The sequence below is a fragment of the Alternaria arborescens genome, assembly GCF_004154835.1.
Source record: "Alternaria arborescens strain FERA 675 chromosome Unknown contig_6, whole genome shotgun sequence".
Classification (NCBI taxonomy): domain Eukaryota; kingdom Fungi; phylum Ascomycota; class Dothideomycetes; order Pleosporales; family Pleosporaceae; genus Alternaria; species Alternaria arborescens.
The window spans coordinates 389,201-417,185 of record NW_021167861.1 but is presented as its reverse complement, the minus strand read 5'-3'; the positions used below and the strand labels follow the sequence as shown (position 1 = coordinate 417,185).

The window sequence follows — 27,985 nt, the reverse complement described above, 5'->3', positions numbered from 1 at the left end:
AGCAACCCCTGCGCACATCATATCCCAGGAACACCTTCCGTTTCGAGGCGGGGGATAAATGGTAATACATGTCCCGCTGTCAATTTACCTGAGACTTTTCTGCGAATACTTGTGCGCCAGCTACAGATCCGGGCTTTAATCTCCCTGTACTCGTCATCCGAACAGTCGGGTCTGGGAGCATCAACATGATTTCTCTTTTCCGCAAATGCATTCTGCTGTGGCTCGCTACCGTCTTCGTGGTCACTGCAGCACAGCAGACTGCTCTGTCAGAGCTTCCGGATTGCGCTGTAAGTAAACTCCACTTTTTGAATCTCAGATTGATTGCAAGTCTCTTACTGATTGCTGCAGCAAATCTGCCTTCTAAAAGCTTTCGGCACAAACACCTGCGCGCCAACAGATCATGCCTGTATCTGCACCAACGAAGTCTTCCAGAACAATGTAACATTGTGTGTAAGCAGCCGCTGCACCATTCCTGAAGCTCTAGGTACTTTCATCAACTTGACAGAAGAGGCCCAACGACTAACCAGTGTAGTCACACGAAATGTCAGTCTTACCAACTGCGGTGCACCGGTGCGACATCGTGGAGAACACTACGTGACGTTGTCAAACGCAATGGTATGCATTGCCGCTGCCTTCGTTGTGATCCGTTTCGCCTTCAAGGCCACCGTGTCGAGACTCGACTTTGGCTACGATGACTTTTGCGTCCTAGCAACGCTTATAGCCGCCATACCCAGCGCCATCATCACTGTTTTCGGTACTGTGAAGAATGGACTTGGTCAAGACCTTTGGGCCTTGACTCCAACGCAGATCACCCAGATGCTCCAATACTTCTACATTATGGCGTGGCTGTACTTCCTCCAGCTCACGCTGTTGAAGCTCACTCTGTTGTTCTTTTACATCCGCGTGTTTCCCAGTAAAGAAGTCCAGCGACTGTTATGGGGTACTGTCGTCTTCACTGTACTCTGGGGCTTGGCCTTTATCATTGTTGCGGTATTCCAGTGTCGGCCGATTCACTACTTCTGGACGAAATGGGACGGTATGCATGAGGGCACTTGTCTGGAGATCAACGCCATCACCGCATCAAACGCTGCCATCTCGATCGCTCTGGACTTCTGGATTTTGGGTATACCTCTTTGGCAGCTTTGGGGGTTGAAGTTACACTGGAAAAAGAAGGTCGGTGTAGCACTTATGTTTTGCGTCGGCACTTTCGTTACCGTCGTCAGTATTCTGCGTCTGCAGGCTCTGGTGCACTTCGCCGCTTCCTCGAACGTAAGCTGGGAGTTCTACGACGTTTCAGTGTGGAGCACGATCGAAATATGTGTTGGTATCATGTGGTAAGTTGTGTTGTCTCAACTGTCATTTTTGCACATGCTAATCTATCTTTCAGCGCTTGCCTTCCAACACTCCGCCTTCTCCTGGTTAAACTCTTCCCTATCCTTGGCGGCTCCTCAGTACGCAGTCGTCAACAGTACTACAACTACGGTAGTGGCAACGAACTCAAGAACGTTAGCCAGAAACACAAGTCATACAACATGAACACTAGCGCTGCTATATCGAGTCCTCGGACCGAGTCTTTCGACGATAAGATAGAAGACGGCATTAGGGTCAAGACCTCCTACATGGTAAAGCATAGTCATAGCGACACAGATGAAGCGAGCCTAGTAAGCCATGAGGGACCGCAGAGGCAGTAGGGCCGAGGTTAGTCGCGCGCGTTCGAATGTAGTTTGAATCAAAATGATATCTCCCACCTTCTGAGCACTCTTCGTATACGCACATGTCACTTGAATGACTACAGGTGCATGCCGAAACCTTCTTGAGGCGTACTTCATCCTCAAACAGCTACCCGCCGAGTGTAACTTCCCATCCGGGTGGTAACTACCGTGATCGACACGCGTTGAAGCACACACCTCTCGTTTTCTGGGTTCGCCCATCCAAAGGGTAGCGCAGATCACCGGAATATCACCGATGAACCTCGTGGAAAATCACACTAGTATGACAGGTCCACATGTCGGCGATCTCTGCAAGCGATATTGCGAAGAAGACTAATCGAAGAACAAATGGCGTCTTTAGTTCAGGGTGTTGCCCGGGTACGACACCGAATTCCATCATCGTCTTTCAGGCAACCATACTCAATACTAATGTAGCCATCGCATGATTCACAGTGTATCCACAATAGGAGAGAACATGACGGGAATACGATGCGTACTCACGGTGGAGTAAAGCCGACGAATCGCAAGTTTGCCATAATTCTTGGTTGCGGCACCTTACGAGCCACGAATTCTAGATGTGGGGCCGACGTCTGGATAGCCGAGCTTCGGCTATCCGCAGATGGAGACTGCTAACAGGTGCTAACAGGTGCCAACTTTCGCTAGCACGTGCACTTCGCTTCTGAAAAGCTGAACATTACTCAGGATTAGGCTGAAATTATGTTAGACATGCACCATCAAATCGGCCAACTTTCCAGACAGTCCGCTCTTGCAAGCTCATTGGTTGCGTCTTGATGGAGCGTCATTTGTGACAAACGTACAGCCAATGACCATTGACCAACGAACCTCGGCCTCCAGCAAACTCAACGCCACATCTCCGTTATTGCAGTGACGAAAGAATTTAGGAACTGGAGAAAATGTGGCTTGTGATTGTGCGTCCGTGCGTTGCCGTCGCATTGCGGTGGTTGGGAATGACCTCGAGGGCGCCGCTGTTCACAAAACACGCGCGTCCCGACTTTGCACTCTGACTCTCGTGGGAAAAGATGAGTATGCCTTGCGAAAACTCTGCAACAGAAGGATGCACTGCTCCGTCATGGGTGCAGTAACGTGGAAGAAGACAGCGCATGCCGCATACCACTTCCAAGGTTACTTCGCATGCTCGAAGTGGGAGGGTTTCAGCATATTTCTTCCACAGAAACAAGTCTCGACCTCCCCACGGTACTTCTCACAGACTGCTCTGATCACGGTCACATCACCTGGACTACTAAGCTCAGCTGTAACGCGGATCACCCGCTGTTAAGCTAGCCGTTTTTCCCCGTAGTACCCGTCCTGAAAGTGTAATCCAAAACCCTCTTAGCATTGTCGTACCTTTGTACTACTTGAGGCAGACTGACGACAAATTTCCGCTTTCGCAAATAGGATCGACAAGCACGCCTGTCGCTCATGCGACGCTATCAAGGGCTTATGCTCTTGACAGCGTCAGCTGACGAGTAATTTCATCCACCACAACTGTGAGGATTCGTAAGCTAATCACCGTGCCTCGCGACACCATTGACAAAACTGTCGCCGATTTGCATCAAAAGTCTTCTATAAGCTTCAGCGGTGCTTTACATATTCGTGACGCAAACCTAAAGCGCAAGGCTCTTGCCGAAATGAAGAAGAAGAGAATGAAAGCGTCTCTCCACAAAACTCAAACTTTCGCCGATGAATATTCGTGCGTCGTAACAACACTCAGTGCATCAAACATAGCCTTTGGTCCGACATTCAGCGACTAAGCTGCTTCTTGCTGTCACTGTTGATCTGCAGAGTATCATCGGGAAGAGGCACAGTGAGCATCCCAAAGCAGGAGCAAGTTTCTCCTCTCAACAATGCAAACTTGAGCGCAATTACGAGACCAGATGTAAGACAACCGAGGTTCCACTCTCGTTCTTCCTTCCACTGCGGCATCTACTGCACCGTCCAGTCTGGCAACAATACCATGTTCCCAACATTCTATGTGCGATATATCATTCTCACGGTCGCTCTAAGCCTTTCATCATTCGTCCTTGCTACTGTCATGGATGCGGGAAAGTCAATGTCGCTCGAGTAGTGGCGAATAGAAGTAAGCTGATTACGCATGCCAGACGAGCAACCGCCATGTCTTCGTGTGCAATAAAGTCAATTTTCCAATGACCATATCAGAACGTTGTGGAAGTAAGATCTTGAATGCTTGAGCTTCTGTCAGACTTGTTCGGCCAGATATATTGTGATTATAGGGAAGATGGTTGCCAAGATACATCCGTTGGATGCATCATCAGCCCTAGTATCAAAGACTTAAGGGTATCTGGTGATTTTTGGAAAAATCCCGCTTCCTATCCCCGCTTATGGTTAGATGGAGGAGTTGATTACTTCCGGTCAAGGGCGTTCTAGCGTTTCATTTCTAGTTTATTGCAAAGACTGCTTCAACGCGTTTTGTTCAGTCATACCCAGTACTTGTTTCTGGTGATCTCAATCTCCTACTGTTGGTCTAGAGCCGAGCCAGACGAGATCGAAAGAGTACATGTACCAAGAAGAGACAAAGAACGACAAGTTTTTACGCCACAAAGGAGAGATGATCAAAATTCAACATGAAGGAAGACGGTATGCGAAAAGAGTAGATGAAGAAATTCAAGTAGGGAAAGATCGATCCAAACGTTCGGAGATAGCGTCCTTCGTTACATAGTCTGTAGTAATTGAATCACGTCTTCTAGTGAGACCCCAGTAGTATGTGCAGATGGGGGATTTGACCTTCTTTACCCATTCAGTTCCGAAAGCCCAAGAGCAGACGAGAGAAGTATCCGTCGCGGCTTTGCGCCATGCAGTTGAGGAGGTGACTGGGAATACCACTGTGATATCGTAGAGTATGTCTGTCGTAGGGTAGCCTGCATGTGAGGGTTGGGTGAACCTCGTTGTTAACGACTGCAATTCGACAGATGTTAGACAGCAGCATCTTCTCCTTTCGGACGGGCCCAAGCCCCAGATGGAGTTGATAATTGAAAATCAGGTGTTGTTGCAGCCTTTGAGTACCTGTTATATAGTCAGCACGTCGGCAAGGTACATATTGCTGTGAAATAAGGGAGCCAAAAGTTCTTTGAAAGCACAACGTATTCTTACTGTAACACCTCAGGAATGCTAGAGTTGAATCAATGCACAGGCATCGTTCTTGTCTTTCTCAGTGTATCACGTTTTCTTGCCTGCCATATGAGGAGTCTGGTTCAATGCCTTTTCGATACTCTAAGAACACTGTATACGGTTACTCGAGTTCCCAGAGCCTTCTCAAGTCCGCGGCTCTATCAGACGTTTTCCACCCAGTCTCACGTTCTATCTTTGGGAGGTGCTTCAAAATTGCAAGCTTCTCCGCTGCATAACACATGTCGTCTGTACCGTCGCTCTCATTTGGTAGCCGCGAGATATCCTGCTGCATGCCTGAACCACTACCAAATGCTTGCCCAGCGATGTAAAGAAGCTGTACCTGGTTCACCCAGTTCGAGTGCAGTGTATTCGTTGTACTAATACCGCATAGCTCTCTTGCATGCCAGATAGTGTTGTACACGTCAGCTCCGGTGTCCGCTTCGTCACAACATACGTGTTTCGTCCGTAGTAACAAAACGGCACTGGCGTGGTAGAACGTGTTCCCGCATACCGATGAGCTGCCAGTGTGCACAACGATCGGGAACGGGCTCCTTAGGTGTGCCTCCGTTCTGGTTAGAGGTAGTACCTGCGTTGGACGGTATCGTCGCCAGTCCTGGAGTTCGCTCCACAATTCTTGCGTGTCAGATTGACGGTTGCTGTGACATCTTGCGATCATGTTAATTATCTTCGCAAAGATAAGAATAGTAAGATTGCAGTACGCGTCGGTATTTAGAGTAGCTGCAATTGACCATGCATTGCAGTCGTCAACCCAATCGTCGGTTGGCACCAAAGTCTGCTCTTTGAGAACAAAGGCTGCTGACACGTCTAGAAATGGATCAGTAGGAGTTAGTAACTCATTGTGGTCACGATATACCTAAACGCGCGAAAGCCCAGAAACAGGCGTTGACTAGTCCTGTGCTAGAGCCATTCCAACCTTTGTTGGTCAAATTGAATACACAGCCTTGTAGATGACGTCTTCCGTCACTGACATTAGAAGCCATCATTTCGTAGACACTCAGCAGGATACAAGTGGCTAGTGTGGCTTGACCACACTGCGATGGTTCATAATGAAGTAGAGATCGCACGGCGTGTTGATATAGGCTCAGTGTAGCCTGACGCTTGTCGTTACGAAGGGCGTCAAGTTGCCGTGACGCTAAAGCCATCGCTGCGCCTGCAAACGGCTGGTTTTCAATGAGCTTATGAACGTATGATACCGTGAAGTGTCTGCTAGAATCTGTAGCCTCACACCATGTGCCAGTCTCTTGAAGATAGGCGCCGAGGAGCCTAGACTGTTCCGCTTGTGATACAGGAACAGTATCGGTTTCCAATGGCACCGCCCCAGTGACGGCTCGATGAGGCAGAGTTGAGTAGGTCGACGTACTTGATGATGAAGCATTTTCGTGGTACGTTCGATCGTTCGAGGTTGAAGAAGGGAAAGCAACACCACCACTATCTGCAAAAGCTTGAGTCTGAAAGGTTGCAGGAGAAGTCATCGCAAAATTTATATCAAACACTGTCGATCTCGTTGGGTTCAATCCTGGAATGGCGTAGTCTGCCATAGCGTCTTCTGGCCGAGGTGCGGCCACCCTTGTCATCTCAGACTCAAGAAATGTAGTAGCGGAACAGTCTTGATACTCGTGCACAATCTGATCCGTATCGTTCACGATCTGGATACTATTGGCTTGCTTGTCAGGTTGACCTCGTTCTCTCTCGATGGCAAGCAGTGCAGCGCAGTGCTCGCCGGACAACTCTAGCGACCTAGACGGATGGAATGTCACCTTCAGACCCCAGCGACACTCCTCACCGCGAACCTGGCAGCCATGACACCTTGGCTGAGCTCCGTCGCCTAACAAAACTTAGTAAGGAGGAAAGAAGAGAACCGTGGATGAACGCACACTTCCGCTTTCTGCGTCGACAGCACAAGCTTCATCTCGCAGTTTCAGCGTTGTGAAAGGGGATGATGATGTCGTTCCAAACTTACCATCCGAATCGAGACCGTGTTCGACTGATTTGCGCAACAATGGGTGCGTCACCTGTCATGGAAACGATATTTCGCAATGGCGCGTTGTGTCATATAGGAATGAAAGTGGAAGCGCCGAGGTAGGTAGAGGAGTACTGGTAAGCTCGAGAGTGCTTCGGTGTGCCTGGTTGAGAGCGGATTGCCGAAGTCGGGCCATAGAAAAAGGGCAAGCTGAAGCGCTCGCCGACCGAAATAGCCTACCGATCAAAATAGGAAAGGGATGTAGGATGAGTCGCTCCTCGCAGATTCCTTGCGCTGCTCGCATAGGCGTGTCCTGTAGCTAATACAGCTCTGCACCAGCATGTAATCCACATACCGCGCGTCTCCATCTACCAGATGACTAAAGAACTGGCGGTTGCGGTTGCACCTTCGGGGATTGCATCGAAGCGTACTACAACCGTGGTGGATAGATATAAATGCATACCAACACCTTCATCAATCTGACTGCACAACACTTCCTACGATCTCTCAGCATCTCTCATTGTCTTCATAGTACCTTTCACGTTCCGACTTCCTACACAAACCATCCATCATGACCACACAACGTGTGTTCCGCCTGCCTCAGCGCACGTCCATTCTAGACCTCCGGGTCAACGAAGAAAAGGTGCCTGAGCCTGCCTCCCAAGAAGTCCTGATCCGAATCAAGGGCATTGCTCTCAACTTCCGCGACTTCGCCGTCGCCACTGGAAAGTACCCCTTTCCTGTCAAACACAATGTGGTGCCCTGCTCTGACCTGTCTGGCGAGGTCGTACGTGTGGGCAATCAAGTGGACGACTTCGCCGAGGGAGACAGGGTTATCGCATCCTTTGACTTGAAGACGTTATATGGTACCATGCCGGATTGGCACCATAGCCTGGGTGGTTGCTACGATGGAGTGCTTCGAGAATACATCGCATTACCTAGCTCTGCGCTCGTTAAAGTGCCATCGACCAGCGGGCTCAGCTTCGCTCAACTTTCGGCTTTGGCATGTACGGGCACCACCGCTTGGAATGCACTTTATGGCAACAATTCCCTGAAACCTGGACAGACAGTGCTCTTTCTTGGTAAAAAGGCTTCACTCTGTGTATCACAGCCTTCACTAACAACGTTTGCAGGCACTGGTGGCGTCTCGATCACTGGTCTAATCTTAGCCAAAGCAGCAGGCGCTGTTACAATCATCACCTCTTCATCTGACGACAAGCTCGCCCAAGTCCGAAAGACGTATGGTGCCGACTACGCCATCAACTACAAGTCGAATGCGAACTGGTCTCAAGAGGTGCTCAAGATCACCAACGGCCACGGTGCGGACTTTATTCTCGAGAACGGTGGAGCCGGGACGATTGCTCAAAGCATTGAAGCAGTGGCCTATGGCGGAAACGTTGCCGTGATAGGGTTCCTTGCCCCATGCCCACAAGACAAGATGCCCGATGTAGCTGCGCTGGCCCTCTCCAAGGGTGCGATCGTTCGCGGCATCATGGTTGGGTCTAAGCAACAACTAGAAGATGTCACATGTTTTGTGACTTCTAAGAACCTCAACGTGCCCGTGGAGAAGGTCTTTGGTTTTGAAAGGGAAGACGTCGTATCAGCTTTCGAGTACTTGGTGTCTGGTCAGCACATCGGCAAAGTATGCACTGTTGTGAACTGAGAGAGCCGAGGTCAATAGAAACACGATGCGTTCTTAGTGTACATACCTCAGTATCGCCAGAACTGTATGCAATTCTCAAAAGCCGCTATCTGGATTAGCTCCTATCAGTCCATCTTCCACCACCCTCTCCGGGCCTGACTCCAGCCTTCTTCTCACTGCCTGAGAACTTTGCCTCTTCTTCTTCCCACTTCTTCCGCTCTTGCCGTCTCCTTGCTGAATAGGCACGCGAAAACCTCCAGGCTTCCGTATCTGCTAGGTTCCACTGCTCCACGGCCCCAACCACTGACTTCATGTTCCTATCCTTGCTCTTGATAGCGTCGCGCGCCTTCTTCAGGCGCTCTTGCTCCTTTTCAATCCATTTCTCGTCCGGTACATCTATACCCTCGATGGGCTTGGGAGGTTCCGGACGCGGGAAGATGATGATCTCGGACTCCTTGCTTGGTGAACTGGGCTCAGCGGTTGTGGAGGCGTTCTGTGGGAGACCGAATCCAAAAATCCAGTCCAGATCATCTTGCGTGATGCGTTCGGCTGTAAGCCACAAGGTATGCGCTGGAGCTGCTGCTACTAGCTCTTTGAACTTGAGTACACGGAACTCTTCGGTGTGTTCACTCGGAATCGACTTATCAGTTAGCTTCCGTATCCATAGATCGCGCGAAGCGCTATTGCGCAAGAAGTTGGTGTCTATCATGTCGCGTGTGTAATGCAACGAAGTGAGTGTGTAGGGGTGCGGAACGGTTCCAATCGTAAAGAATTTAGTTGTGTTCACAAACTCCGGAAATTGCTGAAGCTTCATAGACTTGTTGGCATCGCAAGGTTTGCACTTGGGCCGATTAGGAGGGCACGATTTGGGCATTGGGGAGCTTGGGCATTGTGTCAGGTTGCGCGCAATATCCGTCGTCTCGCGTAAGAGGGCAGTAGTATGTTCCGGTACTGGCTTTACAATAGCGACGCCTTCGGGGTGTTGCTCTTGCCAGGTCAGGTGAAGATGTGAGTTTATGAGAGTCGCGAGTAAGTCGAGGGCCACGGCTTGAGTTGTGTTGGTAAATTTGTCGGCAACCGTCTTGTACTTGCTGGAGATGGTGGCCATGTTGTAGGATGCGATACCGTTGGCCTTGTTGTCTACTTGGATGTCCTTTGTAGACAGAAGATTGACGACTGGTCCACCCTCTTTTTTCGCTAGCTTGGAGAGCTTGTCCTTGCTCGCGGTAACATTCTTCAGCAGGTCATTGCCCATGACCTTCTTGATAGCATCGTCGACAGTCATTCGGTCTCCGAAGAAGACGGCGTTGTCCAAAGATTGAACTCTTGACAGCTTGGGGTATTCGTTTCGTCGCAAAAAGCTCAGCATGGGGTTTTCATACTCGGCCATGGGCAGTGCGAGCCAATTGACAAGAACGCCGCCGCCCATGTGTCCCCAAGCCAGCCAGCGCATAACCTCGAACTCAATCTTGGCATCCAGCTTCATGCGCTGGAACAGCTGGTATTGTGGGTGGTGCATAGCTTCAGCCCGAGACAGAACAACGGGCTTGAAGCCTTGTGCCCACCATGCTCGTCGCCATGCCAGTATGAGCCGTTGCTCTGCCGCAGACACGTCTTTGTCCTGCTTCTTCGGGACATCGTAGTAGGTGTAAACGGGCGGTCGTTCGCGTAGGGGAGGTAGTAGGGCGGTGTTCTCATCGAGGGTTACAGAGTAGGAGAAAGGGTTGCGCCACTTGAAGTCACTAAGCCATTCTATGGCACCGTAGGCACTCGCGGTAGTGCTGTTGGCCTGGACAGGCGGAGGCTTGTGGGCTGAGGGACCGAAGGGATTGGGTACAGCTGGCAGCTGGCCCAGATCAGGCACGTGGGCTTGGGGATGCTTTACAGCATCGGCCACTTGGTCGTAGGTTGGGATGCTATCGCGTGACGGAGGTCCGTAAAAGGTAAAGTTGATAACGAAGAAGAACAGGACGATAAAGATGACTTGGAAACGGCGCGGGGGCATCTGCAGCGTAACGGGCCGGCCCATGAAGGTGTGCTGGATCGGCATGGCGCAACGGGAACGTGAAGGTAAAGTGAACAGAAAGCCAACTACGGTGATGCTGGCAACATGAGCTCTTGCAGGCTACTGCGAGCCGTTATCCGTGGTGGGCCTGAAGTTGCTGCTCCCAGGTATTACAGGACCCAATCAGCCTCTGGAGCGGATAAACAATTAAACGAGCGACACGAAAGCACAACACGGCGCCGCAGTTGCAAGCAGACAATAATTCGACAGCGTTGGATGACGCGTCGTGGCAGACCAATGTTTCCATTTTGGCGAGGACGGTTTGCCAGGCTAGCGTAGGGCTGATGATGCTCCCCCGGACAGACATGCGCGTCGAGCCTTCCCTAGTGGGGGTTCGCCCTAGCCGATATCGCCTGAGTCGAGCATTTTGACTGGATGCGTCATACCCGTCTATTACTTTTGATGTACAAGTCTTTGCTGTTTTCTTTTCAAACTTCACTCTCTGGGACCTCAGGAAGACGACTTACACTGGACCCAATTTCAAACTTCTCTTCCCTTTGGCCGCACTCCAATTGGACATTTTCGATTTGTCTACGCGCATGCGCACATTCACAACGCGACCCCGCCCTATATTTCCCTGAGACATGCAGGAACAAGTACGCGCGACAATGGCTTCTCTGACCAAGGGAAGCATCCCGGACCCTACCGCAGACCTTCACTGGTCTGACTTCAAAGGACCAATTCACGACATCTTCGCCGCCAATGCTCGCAAGCACCCAGAGCGGCCATGTGTGGTTGAGACTGCCACCAGCAAGACACCAGAGCGCAAGTTCACATACAAGCACATATTCGAGGCTACTGCAGTCTTAGCCCATCATCTTGTGCAAAATGGCGTACAGAGAGGGGAAGTGGTTATGATCTTTGCCCACCGAGGTGTAGATTTAGTAGTAGCCATCATGGCTGTCCTGGCGGCAGGAGCGACCTTCTCAGTACTAGACCCGCTGTAAGTTCAACTTGCCAGATCCACCTCTACATACTGACGTCGCCTAGATACCCTCCAGACCGCCAATGTATCTACCTCGAAGTCTCCCAGCCACGCGCCCTCGTAGTCATCGACAAGGCCACGCGCGAAGCTGGTCCCCTTTCAGAGCAAGTCAGGAACTACGTCAAGGACAACCTACAACTCCGGACCGAGATCCCCGCGCTCGAACTCAAAGACGATGGAACACTTGTCGGAGGCTCAAAGGATGGAAAGGATGTGCTGGAGGAGCAGCAGAAGCTCAAGGCCGAGCTCCCGGGCGTGCTGGTCGGTCCAGACTCGACACCCACACTTTCATTCACATCAGGATCCGAAGGAAAGCCCAAGGGTGTCAAGGGCCGTCATTTTTCGCTGACGCACTACTTCCCGTGGATGGCTGAGACCTTTGGACTGTCTGAGAACGACAAATTCACTATGCTTTCCGGAATTGCTCACGACCCAATCCAGCGAGACATCTTTACCCCACTCTTCCTTGGTGCACAGCTACTCGTACCCAGTAAGGAAGATATCCAGCATGAGAAGCTTGCCGAGTGGATGCGCAAGTATGGCGCAACCGTTACACATCTCACACCTGCCATGGGCCAAATTCTCGTTGGAGGTGCTTCGGCAGTCTTCCCCAGCCTACACCACTCATTCTTTGTGGGTGACTTGTTGATCAAGCGCGATTGCAGGAGGTTGCAGAACTTGGCGCCAAACGTCCGCATCGTCAACATGTACGGAACCACAGAAACACAAAGAGCCGTTAGCTACTACGAGTTGCCAAGCTGTACTGAAGCACCCGAATTCCTTGACAGCATCGGTGAGGTGATCCCAGCTGGTCGTGGCATGAACAACGTCCAGCTTTTGGTAGTCAACCGCGAAGACAGGACAAAGGTTTGCAAGCCCGGCGAGAGTGGTGAAATCTACGTACGAGCTGGTGGTCTGGCCGAGGAATATTTGGGTCTGCCTGACATGACAGCCGCCAAGTTCGTCGACAACTGGTTTGTAGACCAACAGAAGTGGATAGACGAAGACAACAAAAAGGTAGAGAGTCAAGGCGCCACTGAACCGTGGCGAGAGTTCTACAGAGGTCCACGAGACAGGCTCTACCGCTCTGGCGACCTGGGCCATTACTCAGAGGATGGAAACGTGCACTGCACAGGTCGAGTAGACTCGCAAGTGAAGATTCGAGGTTTCCGTATTGAACTGGGTGAGATTGACTCACATCTCTCTGCTCATCCTTTGGTGCGCGAAAACGTCACATTGTTGAAACGCGATGCCTACGAGGAGCCAACACTCGTCAGTAAGTCTCAACTCTCTCCGCAGTTTTGACCATGACTAATATCACAGGCTACATCGTCCCCGAGATGAAGCGTTGGTACGACTGGCTTGAAGAGCGTGGTGCAAAAGACAGCGATTCTGCAGATGACACTAGTATGGTCACATTGCTGAAGCGCTTCAAGTATCTACGAGATGACGTGCGAGAGCATCTCAAGAAGAAGCTCCCCGCATATGCCGTGCCATCGATCATTGTTCCACTCATTCGATTTCCGCTGAACCCGAACGGCAAGATCGACCGACCAGCGTTGCCATTCCCAGAACCAGCACATCTAGCAGCTGCTGGTGCAAGACGTCCTTCACAGTTAGGCGCAGCTTTGACGCCAACTGAGAAGAAGATGGCCAGTATCTGGGCAGAGCTCCTTGGCGATCGCGGTGTAACGGCCGATGGTATCGGTGGAAGTGACTCCTTCTTCGACCTCGGCGGACACAGTATCATCGCACAACAGCTGTTCTTCAAGATCCGACAAGAGTGGAAAGATATCGATGTGCCTATGACTACTATCTTCCAATACCCCACATTGCGCGGCTTCTCAGCAAACATCGACCAGGCAATGGATCCTATCGGTCTACGCCTGGATACTGCCAAGGCCATCGACGACGACCCAGAAGACGAAGCATACTCTGCTGATGCCAGAGAACTCGCTAACCAATTGACCGAATTCAAGACCAGGGAACCGTTGAACCCGAAGGAAGAAGTGCATACTTTCCTCACTGGTGCGACAGGTTTCTTGGGAGCCTACATTCTACGAGACATCTTGTCTAGACCTGGAAAAGTCACGGTGCTTGTACGTGCGAAAGATATTGACGCTGCACTCGGACGTGTCAGGCAGACGTGTTCTGCATACGGTATCTGGGAAGATAGCTGGGAATCGCGCCTAGAGCCACTCGTCGGAGACCTTGAGAAAGAATATTTCGGCCTTGAACCAAACACGTGGAACAAACTCGCAGACTCCGTCGATGTTGTGATTCACAACGGCGCATTGGTACATTGGGTATTGCCGTACTCACGTCTCCGAGGGCCCAACGTCATATCCACTATGACTGCACTTTCAATGTGTGCTGCGGGCAAACCCAAGAACTTCGGCCTTGTCAGCTCAACATCAGTACTTGACACAGACTACTTCGTGAAGTTGTCTGAGAAGAGTCTGGCGAACGGTGGTACAGGTGTCCCCGAAGAAGATGACTTGGAAGGTGCCCGCAAGGGCTTAGGAACCGGTTATGGCCAATCCAAGTGGGCAGCTGAGTACCTCACACGAAAGGCCGGTCAGAAAGGTTTGAGTGGATGCGTAATCCGTCCCGGCTACGTTTTGGGAGATCCAGAGTACGGCACCACCAATACGGACGACTTCCTCGTGCGTATTCTCAAGGGCTGCATCCAACTCAAATCTCGACCCGACATCACAAACACTATCAATATGGTTCCTGTAACTCACGTCGCGCGCGTCGTTGTAGCGTCCTCGTTCAATCCGCCTATAGCACCGCTCGGGGTTGCGCAAATCACCTCCCATCCTCGTATTACCTTCAACGAGTTCTTGGGCGCTCTCGAAAACTTTGGCTACAATGTTCCTCTCGTCACATACTCAGAGTGGAAGCAAAACATGGAAGCCTATGTCTCAGACCGCTCCGGTACGAAAGAAGAGAACGCTCTGTTACCGTTATACCATTTTGTGACTGGAGATCTGCCTGCTGATACCAAGGCACCTGAGCTTGACGATAAGAACGCGACAGAAGCTCTCAAGAAGGACCAAACATGGACAGGTCAAGATTGGAGCCAGGGTGGTGCGGTAACGGAAGACACTGTAGGTGTCTATGTCAGTTACCTGATCGAGCTCGGTTTCATGCCCAAGCCAGAGAAGAAGGGCATCAAAGAGCTGGTGATGAGTCGGTTGACAGACGCTATGCGGGAAGGTATGAAACTGGTTGGTGGTCGGAGGGGTGTCTAGGTCATTTCTACCAAAATTTTGGGCTGCGGCGTCACTGCGCATTAGGGGTCTATCTAGTAAGGGCCACGATCTCCGCTACCAGATGCTAGAAAAGGCAAAAATACATAGATGTTTTATCTAACCGACAAGTACTGCATTAGATTATTTGCAGAATTTAGTCTGGAATTCTTGGAGTATCATATCTGGTTGCAGTGAGGTCATTGCGACTGAACCGTTCTTTGTTGATGCTGATGTATGCGTTCCTTCTATCGCGGCTTCCAATCACATTGAGTGGCATCACAGCCATCGCCGATACAACAATACTTCGCACAAACGCCATCTTACATCCCTCGCACTGTACGCCGACGATTGCTCTGCGTTTCGCATCTCTTACCAACAACATACCCGGCACGTCGCAAGCATCGTCCGCGAGGCGGGACAAAACTCCGCAACTCGTCGATGTAATCGCCATGCCGTATATTACCACCGGCTGTGGCTGCAGCTATAGCAGAACGCCTATCGCAACGTGGCTCATGTACTCGATGCGAAGGAGCATGTCATGAATGCAACTGTACATACAAATCGACATCACTGATAGCACTTCCAGCTCCCCGTCGGAATCTGCCATGTGTAGGCAGTACCAAAGGTACGGTAGGTTCAGTCTGGTCGCTGGTGTTGTACGATTAAAGTGCGAACAACATGCCGAGAATGCGACGGACTAACCAAAACAAAGCAAATCACACGATGAATATCGATCCAGCATCTGCCAGGACACCTGGCGCCGTCAACAGAGTATCTGAGCTTCTCTTGTGCCAACGCCAAGATCACGATCAGCAAGACCAACTTCGTTTCAGCCACGCTTGGAGGCCGGATTCAGACTCAGCAAAGCAACATGCATCTACTTCCGCCAACAAGCGCTATCAAATGCACTCCGCCGCCTCCGACTTGGTCTCGCGGTACGACACGAGAGTGCTCGCGACGTTGCACCGCGGGACCGCAACCCGCCGCGTCTTCCTGTCCCCAACTAGCGTCTAGGCAGGTTGGAGAAGTGTCCTGGATTTATCTCGAGAGTCGTGTCTGTGGTACACAGGCCCAAGATCCGCAGGTTCAATAATTCCTAGGCACATCATCACGCAGCCAGCGGACGCCCTAGACGGACCGTGGTAGCGCGTGTTACCGGCTTGGCGTGTTTTCAGAGGACATTGCACAAGACAGTGAGCACCACCATGCGGCGGTCCGTTTACTCAGCGTTTCTCAGCATCGTCGGCGCAGGCCAAGACAAAAGGTAGAGGTGATGAGGATGAAAGCTGGGGCTTCAGCACCAGGACAGGTCGCTGCCGCGAATTCCGTCCTCGGCCTCAGAGGCGCCTGGATGAGAGTTGCGCTGGGTCACCCATGCGAGCCGTGATTGGCCGTCCCCGTCTTGCGATGCTCTGCCCAGCCGCAATGCCGAGCCTTGGGGATGAAAGCCAAGCCCAAGACCTTCTCCCAAGGTCTTGAGAGCGTAATTGTATGTAACAAGAGTCTTGCCTCTCCTGAGGGAAGCCTCCGCCTCTTCTATAACATGCCCGGCACCTCATCGACTTCGCATGTCTCCAAGGGTCGTCTAAAGCCCGTCCAGCAGTGACGCCGCCCACCAATTAACTGCAATGGAATCCCAGCGTCCGCCGGTGCCATGTTCGGCCACATCCCCCCAGCAGAGCCAACCCCAGCGCCAGCTCTCGACGAACGCTTCATCCGACGAATACAACTACGCATACAACGAGAAAGAGCCATATCAACGACAGCACAGCATCCGAACAGACCGTCATAGCAAGTCGAGTTTTGGCCGTGGCCATGATTCTGTCATCTCGTCGCACCCATTCTCGCCAAAGGCCTCCTCTGCGCCAAGCCCAACCAGCAGCATCTCCTCGATAGGTCAACAACGCAACTCAGCACCCGAGATCCGATATTCCAGATCGGACATAGAACAAAACAACATACAATATCCCCAACAAGCGCATCTTGATCCTGAGAAGCATGGCTACGGTTCGTCGCACGACGGCCGATCTCCGAACCGCGCGTCTGCGGCAAGACTGGACAGCGACGCGATCGTCTATGACAAAGGCGCATTCCATGAGAAAGGTCCAGAAGAAAAAGCATGGCAGTTGTTGGTATGTGAACCATCGTCTCTAGGTCGTCAACAGCATGGCTAACAAACATCTAGTTTTGGCTCTGCGGCCCATGTGCCTTTCTCTCCGGCGCCATCGCTCTCTGGACCATCCTCGCTCTCCTGATCTCGATCGTACTAGCCCCCCTGCGATTCTGCACTACCCGCCCACCATTTTCGGCACAAATCACCGCCTTCCTCGCACCAGCGCTGAACCTTCAACTACACTTGGTCTATTCCCACGACTCAACAACCGGCTACAGCGCGCCCATGCTCGTCGTCGTCCATCTCTTTTCGCCAGTCGTTGCATTTGGTGTCGCGATAGCTGCATGGACGGCGGCTGGATTCTGGTTCTTCTCGTCCATCTTAGGAGACCCTGGAGGTCACGACGGGCACAACGATGGTAAAGAGACTATCGTCAGTGTGCGGAACTGGTGGGAACGATGGCTCTCGAGGGGACTACGCGAGACCAATGTTTGAAGAGGAGGCTATCTTTGCAGCGACGAGTTTTTGTTTTTGTTTTCGTTCGGCCCATGACGGCACGAACGATGTTTAAGCGGCATATACCATGGCGTACTTTTTGTTTTGAAGGGCAACGGACATGATGGGAATGCTGATCTGGGACGACAGCACGGCGTTACTGGACCTCTCTATACGAAGAGCAGGAGAGCGGTTGGAGCTCGACATGATATACCCCATTTTACTCGAATTATACCAAACTTCCTACACAATGACTTCTCCATTTTGCAAAAGTTCGTTTCAAGCAGTAGTCTCATTCACGTGAACGCGCCTCGTACGAGACACTTTGCTAGTCCAATTTTCCAAGCAGGCAGACCACGCTCCCAAGCCACTATCCAAGGAGCCAGACTGGCGCACACGCACACATACTCAGCCCCCCCTCACGAAGCTTCGAAGAACGCCACACGTGTACACAAGGCTCCTGGCATAGTCCTGGGCACCATACAGCGGAATTCTCTCTACCCCGACTGCCCGATCCAATCTCATGCTAAGTACATGAGATGGCGGAATAGCGGAGCGGTGAAAACCAAACTTTACTTGCTCGTCTTCACCGCAACACGCGCACCCTCAGCTCTTGCGGCAAACCTGCCGTCCAAGACGTTGCCAATCCCGCCCAGTTTCCGCCGCGGATTGACAACTTTGTGCCATGCCTCTACAGTCTCCGCTCGGCCTTGTGTTTGTACAAAAGAAAAGCTTCTGGAAAAGCATTCATCACGGATAGAGGAAATCGTAAGCAGAGTGCGTGTACCCTGATTAAACCCGATTGTCCGTGTACGACAGCTGTGTACAATATGTTGTACATTCTATGCCGGTCCGATATGCCATACGCACGCAAACACACACTCCCTTCCAGCCAGGCATACCATGAATGTCACGAAGTAGTCGACGCCGCAGAACCAAGACGTAAGCGGAGAATCTCCTTCTCGTAAAGGAACGTGAGCGGAATAATCACGCCCTAGGGATCTGCCAGACAGTAAGAAGCCAAGTCGGGTTATTGTGGATTTCGCCAAGCATCGTTTCAGATAGTTTGCGCGTCACGTTCATCTTCCTGAGCAAAGACAAAGATGAACGGATACAAGACGGGTAGGTCGGCTACATGTTGGCCTGGGCCCCTGGGTAGGGCTTGTGTAGATCATGGATGTTGCGGGTATGCAGTTGCCAGCACCCGTTTCTCGGGACAGGTAGGTGATAAAATCTGGAGGGTGAGTAATTAGCTCACTTTGCTTGAGGCTATTATCGCCCGAAAACACACAAGTACTAGCTATAGCAAATCTAGCCAAGGCACAACAATGTCACACTGAGGAAAAGGCCCGAGAGAAATAACGTTTCTCGGTCCTTCTCTTCTTTCTTTCGTGTAGTCATGCCTTGATGACTATCGTGGCCCCCCAATATGAAACTTGATAGATCTGACGTGTGTCTGGGCAAACGGGTATCACGGCGTGCGTGGTTTATGCGACGGAATGACCAACACTCAATTTTAACGATGAAGCGTTTGTTAGGTAGAAAAGTGCTTTTGGTGTTCAAGTTGCGCATCAATCAGTATTGAGGCCTGGAAGACATGATGCTCTCCTTGATGATGGTGTAAATGCGCAATAGATTTGGCATTGCACTGCAAATGTATGGTCGTTTGTATCGTGCTATGCTATGATCTCGAGGTATTTATAAAAAAGACATTACGACATTAGACGTGACAGTATGGACGTGTGTGTACAGAAAAAGCGTGCATAGCACAAGAAGAAAAGTATGAAAAGCAAAGCAAAGCGCCGTCCGCGTTCATATAAAGGCTTCGCCTTTTGAGCAGAACATGTTTGCGGGGCGCGAGACGCTATGTGTAGGGTCTCTATCGTAGCGTTTGAACTCGACTATGTGGCTGGCAATAGCAATGGGCGTGTTCGTGTCGTAACCTCGCGTGATGCTGATGTGTGTACGTTCCTCGCACGTAGTCGTCTTTGTATCGCAACTCATGGTGTAGTTCGTAATTTGTTCTGTGGCATCGCGTTCTGAAAGTTTCAATCGCCTTCTCTCGAATGTACTTGTCGTATAGTGATCTGACTCCTCATCTTCTTGTGGCCTCTGCCCCGCATCGTCTCTCTCGCTATGCAATTCTTTAGACACTGCTCAACGACTGAAGGATCGCTCTCTAGGAACTGCTCGTTCAGGAACCAGCTTGAGCTTCTTTGTACGGATAGTCGCAAGCAACTCCTCTCACTGCCGATCTGCTTCTGGAAAAAGTGGTCGAGGAAGGCGTATGAATCGTCGAAGGTTTTGTAGCAGCTATTACACGCGAAATTCGCTTTGTCGTCGGTCGCCATTGGGTCCAAGGCAATATGCGAGGTGAAGAGGATACACCTGTACGCAGGGAGTCCAGAGTGAGATGCGACGGAGATGCATGCATCGCATTCCGGACAGATCTCCCGGTCATCGTACTTGTCGTGGGGGAAAGCCCTCTTTGCGCGCAATGTGCTCGATTTGGATTGCTTGAGATCTTTCCGAAGTTTGTCTGCGAAAGGACAGAACTCTACTTTGAAACGCGGGGGAGGCAGAACAGGTGATAGGATCGGTGATTCGAGACGTGCGTATTGCTCGCGCAGCGCAGTAAGACAGGCGCGGCGGGTACTTTTAGCAATCATGATTATATCGTCGATGGGTATTATTGGTGTTGAGGAGAAAACGCTTTCGTAAAGTGGTTGTCTAATTTCGTACTGGATTCGCAGGAGTTGCGCAGAGAGGATGGTATTGCATTTTGCTGCAGATAGTCAGTCCCTGCAACTTCCGTAACGAATGTTGCACTTACTGTCGCCTTCCTCAAACCGTGCGCCAAATCGTTCTTTGCCTTGTTCCATGATCCTCTGGACCTGCCGTCCTAGGCTTAGAGCTTTGCCGACCGCATCGTCTCGGTTCTTTGTGCCAAAACACGCCCACTTGGACCGCGTGCGACGGTGGCGTGCTTGCCATTGCTCGTACGCCTCATGCGCATCTTGGAATTCGCGATCAATATCCCATAGCGTAAGATTGGTGTGTTGCGGCTTATCCCAGGAAACAGCCATCGTAGACATTATGAAGTATGCGCGTATAGACTCGTCGAAAACAAACAAACAAACAAACAAGAGAAGGAGGGGAAAGCGAGCGACAGAAGGTGAGTTTCAGAAGAGAACAACTATTCTTAATTAAGGATGAGGTCGGCCGTATTGGGAAGCGTACCAAACTCGCACGATCTCGATTAAGACGCGGAAACCTGAAAACGCGATGGCTCTGAGGAAGACAGGGTCCACAGGTCTGCGGGTGCTGCGCTGGCTTTACATACTCGTCGGTTGGCGCAAGATAGTGCGTCATGTGTCCTGCAGGTACCAGGGCTATCGCATAGGGAGACTTGCAATTCTGGAAATTAATTGCCTATCCATTGTCGTGGCTGTGTGGCGGGTCTGGGCGATATTGAAGGATGGAAGAAGCGAAAGTTGCTCCGCTGTTACATAGCATCCTCCATGCCAGACTGCCAGTGCGTACGCAGTTTCACCTGCAGTATTGATGAGGAACGACAGGTCCATGTGGGAACATGCTGGTCCGTGAAATTCGAAGAACCAAACTATAGCTGGTACCCATATGATGGGTGCCGAGGATCGTGATGAAGATGCAGGGGCAGGAAGGGGACGCAAGCTGAAAAACAGCAATGATCCCTCCGCGCCATGGTCCGAGCACTCCCGTATCCTCGGTTCAGGGACGCCTGAGTCGAGTCGTGGCGCGCTACGGTAATGACAATCATCTTCGCATTGAGTTGGTCTTTAATACGGTCGTCGAGATTTGTTTATGCAAAAGGCGTATCGTTAACTGTAAGCCTATAATCGGTGTTATTGATTGAAGCTTCGCTACCAGGGTCGCGCCGAATCCAACCCCACGTCTCTCGTCGCGTCTGCCCCACCATGGAGAACCTCAAGCTCTCCTCTTGCTTGCTGGCACACTCTCTGCCAATCGACAGTCACAATCCTGGTTCAATATAACAATGTCCCACAGCCACTCACATGAAGGCGCGTCGCATTCGCACGCCGCCGTAGATCACGGTCATACACATGAGATCCTCGATGGACCAGGAAGCTACCTGGGGCGCGAGCTGCCCATAATTGAAGGAAGAGACTGGGAAGACCGATCTTTCACCATTGGAATTGGAGGGTACGATGGACCCCGTGTGGCATGCAGACATCCCTATACTGCTCGGCCGACGTCTGGCAGTTGCAGGGTTGACATGGCAAGATATACGCACAAGACACTGACCAGCCTAGGCCTGTAGGCTCCGGAAAGACGGCGCTCATGCTAGCCCTCTGCAAACACCTCCGAACGCGATTCTCTATAGCTGCAGTAACAAACGATATCTTCACCCGGGAAGACTGCGAGTTTCTGACCAAGAACAATGCCTTGCCCGCGTAAGAACAACCATACGTCATCTCTGCATGGTGAGTACAGGTCTGACGTCCTAACAGTGAGCGCATTGTCGCTGTCGAAACAGGAGGTTGCCCCCATGCCGCTGTGCGCGAAGACATCTCCGTCAACCTCATGACCCTCACAAACCTACACCAGAAGTTCAACACCGACCTCCTCCTCATCGAGTCCGGCGGCGACAACCTCGCTGCAAACTACTCGCGCGAACTTGCTGACTTCATCATATATGTCATCGATGTATCGGGCGGTGACAAGATTCCTAGGAAGGGTGGACCAGGCATCACGCAATCAGACCTGCTGGTTGTGAACAAGATCGACCTCGCCGAGGCTGTCGGCGCCGATCTGGACGTCATGGATCGGGATAGCAGAAGAATGCGCGAGGGTGGCCCTACCATCTTCGCTGTGGTCAAGAGGGACGAGGGTGTGGATGCTATCGTCGACTTGATCCTGTCTGCATGGAAAGCTTCAGGTGCAGGCCAGGCAAGGAAGGACAAGTTCGAGCCTACGCTGATGGAATAGAGTCAGGAGACGATCCCAAGGATCCGTTGAATCTTGCACTTAGATTTACTCAATGCTATCCATATATGCCAGAGACCGGCGCACTGTTATGCGGCGTCGTTATGACCATCCCTGCTCGTACAAAAGCAAAGGACAGTGCTGACTTAGAAGGTTACTCACCTCACCATGTACGCAAGGCTGGGTTTTCAAGGATTCTATTTGATTCCCTCACATCATCCTCTATAGTCAAATCTCGACCATATCATACCACCCTCAGCAGTGGAAGATGCTGTTGACAGCGCTCAGGAAAGACAGGAAACCCATGCCATAAGATCATGTCCGAAAGAACAGACTGTATCATTCAATACCACCAGCTTGCCGCTCAGGCAAACTTAGGATATGATTTGTCCTGCGTCCAGACTTCAGCACCTTTTTTGAACGCGAGATCGTCTTTACCCTCAGATTCAGCGCCAGGGAATTCGCTCCAGCAGGCCTCGAACTGGGCGGTTCACTTCCTTGTTTCTATCTGTAGTTACAGATTAGCTACGTCTCCCTTGAGGGTGGATCAGAACCTACTCGCTTTGGAAAATTGGCCAGCTTCCTTGCGCTCCTCGGCTTCCTTCTCGATTCGTGCATTCGTGCGTGCAAAGTAAGACGAGGTGTCATAATTGACCGCACGACGAATGGCATCGATATGGCTCAGTTGCGAAGCGAAAGGATCGTAGGTATGATAGTCCTCATCAAGGCCGGCAGATCCACGGGCGTTTCCAGATATGTGAGGTTGTGTGGGATTAGGCATAGTCGAAGCAGTGTTTTTGTTCTTTTTGGACTTCTTCTTTTTCTTTTTGAGTGCTGTAGTCATGGAAGTATCGGGGTGGGGTGCTTCAGCAGAAACAGAAGCGAGCTGCGCGAGTTCCGGGAGCTTGGGGGCAGGCATGGGGTGAACAAACGGTGACATTTCGTCTTCGTCTCCGACTAATGTAGCAGGGGTAGAGCTGCGAGATGTGTGCTCTTGAAGTGGAGTACCTGTGCGCAGCGTCAGTTTCCTTGAACTTGATATGAATGGAAAAATACTTGGACTTACTGTGTTGAGAGTGAAAGTGGTCATTTGGAGCAGAAGGCGGAAGAGCGAGACCTAGATTTGAGTCTTCCTGAGGGACTCGAGGGCCTGTAATGTGAGTAGGTTGATTGTAAGTGAGTTCTTGGGGGTCATTTACTTCAACTGACATGTTTTTGGTAGAGGTTCGTGCTTTGGTGGTCATTGGACGGGCAGGCGATGCACGTGAGGAAGTGGGTTCAGCAACCCATACTGCCCCAGAGCGATCCAAGGATTCCTGCTTGACTGGATCGGCATTGTGTTCCCTCGCCTTTTCCGCCTTAAGAGTTATTGAAGGGATCTCCTTGGAATCTTTGATAGTACTATCGAGCTTACCAGTCTCTTCCTCATTTTTGGCTTTGTTTTCGCGATCTGTAGAGCTGGCTTCTGGTGCTGTCGCCTTTGCTTTCTTTTTGGACTTCGTGTTTCCCGTAGTCAAATCGCCGTTGGGACTAGGGTGTGCCACTCCCAGTTTGGTAACCGCATCTCTAGTCATGGATGATTTCGTGAAGTCCTCAAGCGACCCTGTATTAGACTGAACAATGAGACCTCCATTGGGCTTCAGCAAGGATGCGGCCTTCTCAGCCTTGGCCTTGGCGATGCGATCGGCGTCTTCTTTCTACACAGGCGAAGATAAATAGTCAACATATGTCTCATATGAATTTAGAACCTCAAAGATTCACCTTCTGCTGCTTCTTTTTGGCCTCCCTCTCTTTCTTTGCCTGGGACTTGTTCTTCGCAAATGGGTGAAGCGACTGTATTTGCGGAGCGCCAGCTTTCTTGCTCACATCAGTAGGGGAGACTTCTGTAGTTGTCGAAGTTGCTGCGCTATCTAGAGCAGATTTGCGCGCAGTATCGCTTGTAGTGCTCATTGCGCGCTCTTGCGAATCTTCCGAACCTGAAGCTTGGGGCGTGACCACTTCTTTCAATGGCACGGCTGCAGGCTTTCCGAATTGAGTACTAGAGCGCTGATTTTGTAATGTTTGCAAATCACGCACATCAGCCTCAGCAGCTACAAGCGGTGATTCTGAGATAACTACATATGTAAGCTATTGCAAATCAGATGTGGATGTAGTGCAGCGGTACCTTGCTTCGCATTTATCGCCTTGTCTTCAATCCTCGGTTGAGGCTCTACTTGCACAGACTCAGGCTGAACTTCTGGCGCCGAGTGGAAGCTATTGTCATTCTTGGCTTCGTCCTCCGAGAGGCTATCGTCCGCTACTCGCGAGGATAATTCCTTCGAAAGTGTATTGAACATTCCGGCACTCGTGGTCTTGCAGATTTCAGCAATCGGGACAGTATCAGATGTGGTTTCCGAGATCTCTGACTGCATGCGCATAGGGAAAAGCGAGGTGTTGGGCTTAAGTTCCGTTAGGAGATCTTCGTCGTCATGCTCAATATCAGACGCTTTGGAATCCTCGGCAAGTTGTAGTGTCAATTCGCGTGCTTCATCTACCGGCTGATCAACAGCTAGACTAGCAGCAATTACAGGAACTGGAAGTTCTTGACACAAAGTACTGACGTCAATGTACTCTGACTTCGTAGGCTCAATGATCGTATTTATGAACTGCGTGTTACCTTTTTTCTCTTCGATGATAGTCGGATCATCAGTGTTCATTTTCTCAGATGTCTTTGTAATCTTCTCTACTGAGCTGATATTTTTGATCGGTGACTCGCGCTTGCCTTTGCCTTTATTCTTCTTCGTAGGGGAGTTCTGTTGGCGTCTGAACATATTGGATTTAGTACTTTCCATCTCCGGACGGTCCGTAATTGCCGTCTCCGTGGGTGGCTTCGACAGGCCGCTTCTAGCATCCTGGGGAGAGTACAATGCCTTGCCATTCGCCGTAGCCGGGTCTGGATCTGGATCTCCAATAGTCTTCTCTTCTTGCTGAGTCATGGTGCGTGTAACATCACGATTTGTGTGATCGGTTACCTTCCCGGTAAGTGGCTGATCAAAGTAGCCTGAGGTTGAGGGTGTGTCCTTCTGGAAGAAACGCCTCGGTACTGTCACGGTGAGGCGGCCGCCTCGAAGGTAAGGATTGAGCTTCATGATGCCCAAAGCCACCTTAGCTTCCGCGCATGAAGCAAATCTATGAGCGTCAGCTAGTTCAGAACAGCAGCCACGGGAAGACTTACGTAGCGAAAGCATGAGTACCATTTTGCGGAAGTCTAGTCCGCAGGGAGATTGCAGTGACAGTAATATCGACAGTCTGCTTGAACAGCTGGATGATTTCATCTTCTCTCGCATCCGGCGGCAAGTCTCCGATCCAAAGCTCATTCACGGTCAAGTTTTTTGGCCCAATCCATGTATGACCGCAACCAGAGACAGAGTCGCCAGTGATGGTCGGGTCATCCTCAGAAAGGCGACGTCGAGCGTTGAAGTCAAGGTTGCGAGGTCCGCCAGGTGGTCCTTTGGCACTGAAATCGGCGTTGGATCTGCTATACGCATCACGCCCACCCATGTTCGACACCTTGCGTCCACGACCAGGCTGAGGTACGAAGCTGTTATTGCCACCCTTTCGGGGACCGCTGTTGTATCCTGGCGCACCATTGAACTTAGGGTTATTGCCGCTGTAAGGATCGAAGAGGTCTTGGGCATTGCGCTGGTTGGCCCGACGAGGCATCGGCGCGCGAGGGTCCTGGTGTTCATACATCATGCTATTAGTATGGTACATGTTGTTGGTCATGTCGCCCACAGAGATATTCTGACCGTTCGGATGATGGGGGAATGCTGGGTTCATGGGCTGATTCTGCATCATGCCTTGTTGGTAGTTGATGTGCGCACGAGACATCACCCCAAGATCAGGTTGCTGAAAGCCATACCCAATGGGAGCCATCTGGACGTAGGGAGGTAAGCCCGGAATCATTGGGTGTGGGATTTGTTGGCCCATTGCCATCTGCGGGGACAGGAATGAGGGCGACTGCATGCTGGGTACAGTAACAGAGGGCTGTCGCGGGTACGCCCCGTACGCAGTACGATTATTGTTCTCGATCCAGCCATTTGGCTGGCCACAAGTCCCAGATCCCATGTTGCGGTTAGTTTTCGGAACGACCAAGGGTGGCACATACAGGTTGGGCGACACCCTAGGAGACCCCATGACGATACCTGCGTTACCGCCTCTCATCAGACCAGAATGGCTTCCGGGTGGTATGGGGCCTTGCGATGGGATGCGCTGAGGGAGAAGGCGCGTATCAGGCGGATCTGGCGCTCCGGAAGCCATGGTCGTTGCGAGATGTAACTTTTCAACAGCAGACGAAGACTCTATCGACATTGTCAGTTTGCTGGATTGAGATTGTGTTATTGTGCGAAATTTCTTACTGGTTTTCTTCCTGTCTGAAATGTTGGGAAGGACGGACAAAGGCTTTGTCTCCCCAGTGGCGATCTTTTGTTCCCCGGCATGTGCTTGTGGGATCAGGCTCGTACGCAGCGTCGCATCCATGGTCTTGTTCATCTCAATCCAGTTACCAATCAAGATGTAAACGACGTGCCAAAGGAACACACGAGGGAAGTCTATGGGCTCCCCAAAGATGAAGATCTTGTCAATAATGTCAAGTGAATCGTTGGTGTTGTAGACGTTCCCCATCTCAAGCCCGGTGAAGTCGACTCGATCAGGATGTGCTCGCGCCCAATCTCTAGCGAATCGATCCGCCCAGTAGTAGGTGTTCCGTGAGATGAAGGTTAGCATCTCCTCGCAGAACTTCCTTTCCTCGACATGGATATCTTCGGCGTCCCAAAGATCTTCGACAGTCCATCCTTGTGAAGGGAGGATGCAAAGACATCTAGACGGGTCAGTATCATTCCAAGCTAGCTTGCGACAGACTACTTACTGGCTCTTGTACTTGACCTGCCAATACGATGCTGCCTGTGCTACGACTGCGGGATCTTGGACGCTACGTGCGATAACAGGCGGGCAATTGTCACCCAGAGAACGAGGGGCGCGAGCACCAAGCCCCGTTGAGAAGAAAGCTTGACCGGCGCCAGGGCCAAATTTAGGGTCTCTAGTTGCATCGTTGACTGGGTTGCCAACAGGGTTATTCAATTTGGTTAGGAGCGCAGACTGCTTGCCCGCAGTCATCGGGGTTGACGTGTCTGTAGCAGGCGGAGTACCCACCGGATGGACAGACACTGACATAGCTGGATGTACACTGAGCTCAATGAGGAGATATGGAGTGTAGTTCAGGTTTTGCGTGAAGAAACGGACGCGGCCTTTGCAGGAAAATAGGGAGTCGAGCGACGACGGATATCTTTGGAGGAGATGGCAGCTGTAAGAGGAGTAAAGGCAACAGCGGAGGGAAGCGCAATTGCAGAAACAGGAACAACTATGTGGAGAGGATGTGAGAGAGTGGCAGAAGTAGCAAGAGCAGCTCAACAAACAGAGGTTCCTCGTTGCTTCAGGTGGAAGGAGCAGAAGGTCTTGGCGCTACAGAAAGAGGAGGTGAGTGTGAGTGGTGAATGTTCGCAAGCTCCGCGCACCGCCTTCCACTAATGCCATTGGCCATCATATACAGCTGTGGGACGAGATGCAA

The 27,985-nt window shown here is 51.2% G+C and overlaps 8 protein-coding genes across 8 annotated transcripts; 5 read left to right on the top strand and 3 right to left on the bottom strand.

Moving 5' to 3' along the window:
• Window positions 1–185: 185 nt before the first annotated feature.
• AA0111_g3347 (hypothetical protein) lies at window positions 186–1,691 on the top strand (the record flags this gene model as incomplete). The annotated part of the gene is made up of 3 exons (XM_028649221.1): window positions 186–287; window positions 349–1,334; window positions 1,388–1,691. The coding sequence occupies 3 exons, from the start codon at window positions 186–188 to the stop codon at window positions 1,689–1,691; spliced, it is 1,392 nt and encodes a 463-aa protein (XP_028508997.1).
• Window positions 1,692–7,408: 5,717 nt separating this feature from the next.
• AA0111_g3346 (hypothetical protein) lies at window positions 7,409–8,500 on the top strand (the record flags this gene model as incomplete). Its single annotated transcript, XM_028649220.1, has 2 exons — window positions 7,409–7,919; window positions 7,971–8,500. 2 exons carry the CDS (start codon window positions 7,409–7,411, stop codon window positions 8,498–8,500), a joined length of 1,041 nt encoding a protein of 346 aa, XP_028508996.1.
• A 94-nt stretch (window positions 8,501–8,594) lies between these two features.
• AA0111_g3345 (hypothetical protein) lies at window positions 8,595–10,529 on the bottom strand (the record flags this gene model as incomplete). Its single annotated transcript, XM_028649219.1, has 1 exon — window positions 8,595–10,529. The coding sequence occupies one exon, from the start codon at window positions 10,527–10,529 to the stop codon at window positions 8,595–8,597; it is 1,935 nt and encodes a 644-aa protein (XP_028508995.1).
• A 623-nt stretch (window positions 10,530–11,152) lies between these two features.
• AA0111_g3344 (L-2-aminoadipate reductase large subunit) lies at window positions 11,153–14,786 on the top strand (the record flags this gene model as incomplete). Its single annotated transcript, XM_028649218.1, has 3 exons — window positions 11,153–11,487; window positions 11,535–12,805; window positions 12,853–14,786. 3 exons carry the CDS (start codon window positions 11,153–11,155, stop codon window positions 14,784–14,786), a joined length of 3,540 nt encoding a protein of 1,179 aa, XP_028508994.1.
• A 1,628-nt stretch (window positions 14,787–16,414) lies between these two features.
• AA0111_g3343 (hypothetical protein) lies at window positions 16,415–17,394 on the top strand (the record flags this gene model as incomplete). Its single annotated transcript, XM_028649217.1, has 2 exons — window positions 16,415–16,918; window positions 16,972–17,394. The coding sequence occupies 2 exons, from the start codon at window positions 16,415–16,417 to the stop codon at window positions 17,392–17,394; spliced, it is 927 nt and encodes a 308-aa protein (XP_028508993.1).
• A 2,048-nt stretch (window positions 17,395–19,442) lies between these two features.
• Window positions 19,443–20,489, bottom strand: AA0111_g3342 (hypothetical protein; the record flags this gene model as incomplete). The annotated part of the gene is made up of 2 exons (XM_028649216.1): window positions 19,443–20,179; window positions 20,228–20,489. The coding sequence occupies 2 exons, from the start codon at window positions 20,487–20,489 to the stop codon at window positions 19,443–19,445; spliced, it is 999 nt and encodes a 332-aa protein (XP_028508992.1).
• Window positions 20,490–21,430: 941 nt separating this feature from the next.
• On the top strand, window positions 21,431–22,383 carry AA0111_g3341 (putative urease accessory protein ureG-like; the record flags this gene model as incomplete). Its single annotated transcript, XM_028649215.1, has 3 exons — window positions 21,431–21,597; window positions 21,708–21,848; window positions 21,906–22,383. The coding sequence occupies 3 exons, from the start codon at window positions 21,431–21,433 to the stop codon at window positions 22,381–22,383; spliced, it is 786 nt and encodes a 261-aa protein (XP_028508735.1).
• A 443-nt stretch (window positions 22,384–22,826) lies between these two features.
• AA0111_g3340 (hypothetical protein) lies at window positions 22,827–27,591 on the bottom strand (the record flags this gene model as incomplete). The annotated part of the gene is made up of 8 exons (XM_028649214.1): window positions 22,827–22,888; window positions 22,939–23,388; window positions 23,447–24,077; window positions 24,142–24,494; window positions 24,545–25,548; window positions 25,595–26,720; window positions 26,778–27,238; window positions 27,287–27,591. 8 exons carry the CDS (start codon window positions 27,589–27,591, stop codon window positions 22,827–22,829), a joined length of 4,392 nt encoding a protein of 1,463 aa, XP_028509111.1.
• Between the last annotated feature and the right edge of the window lie 394 nt (window positions 27,592–27,985).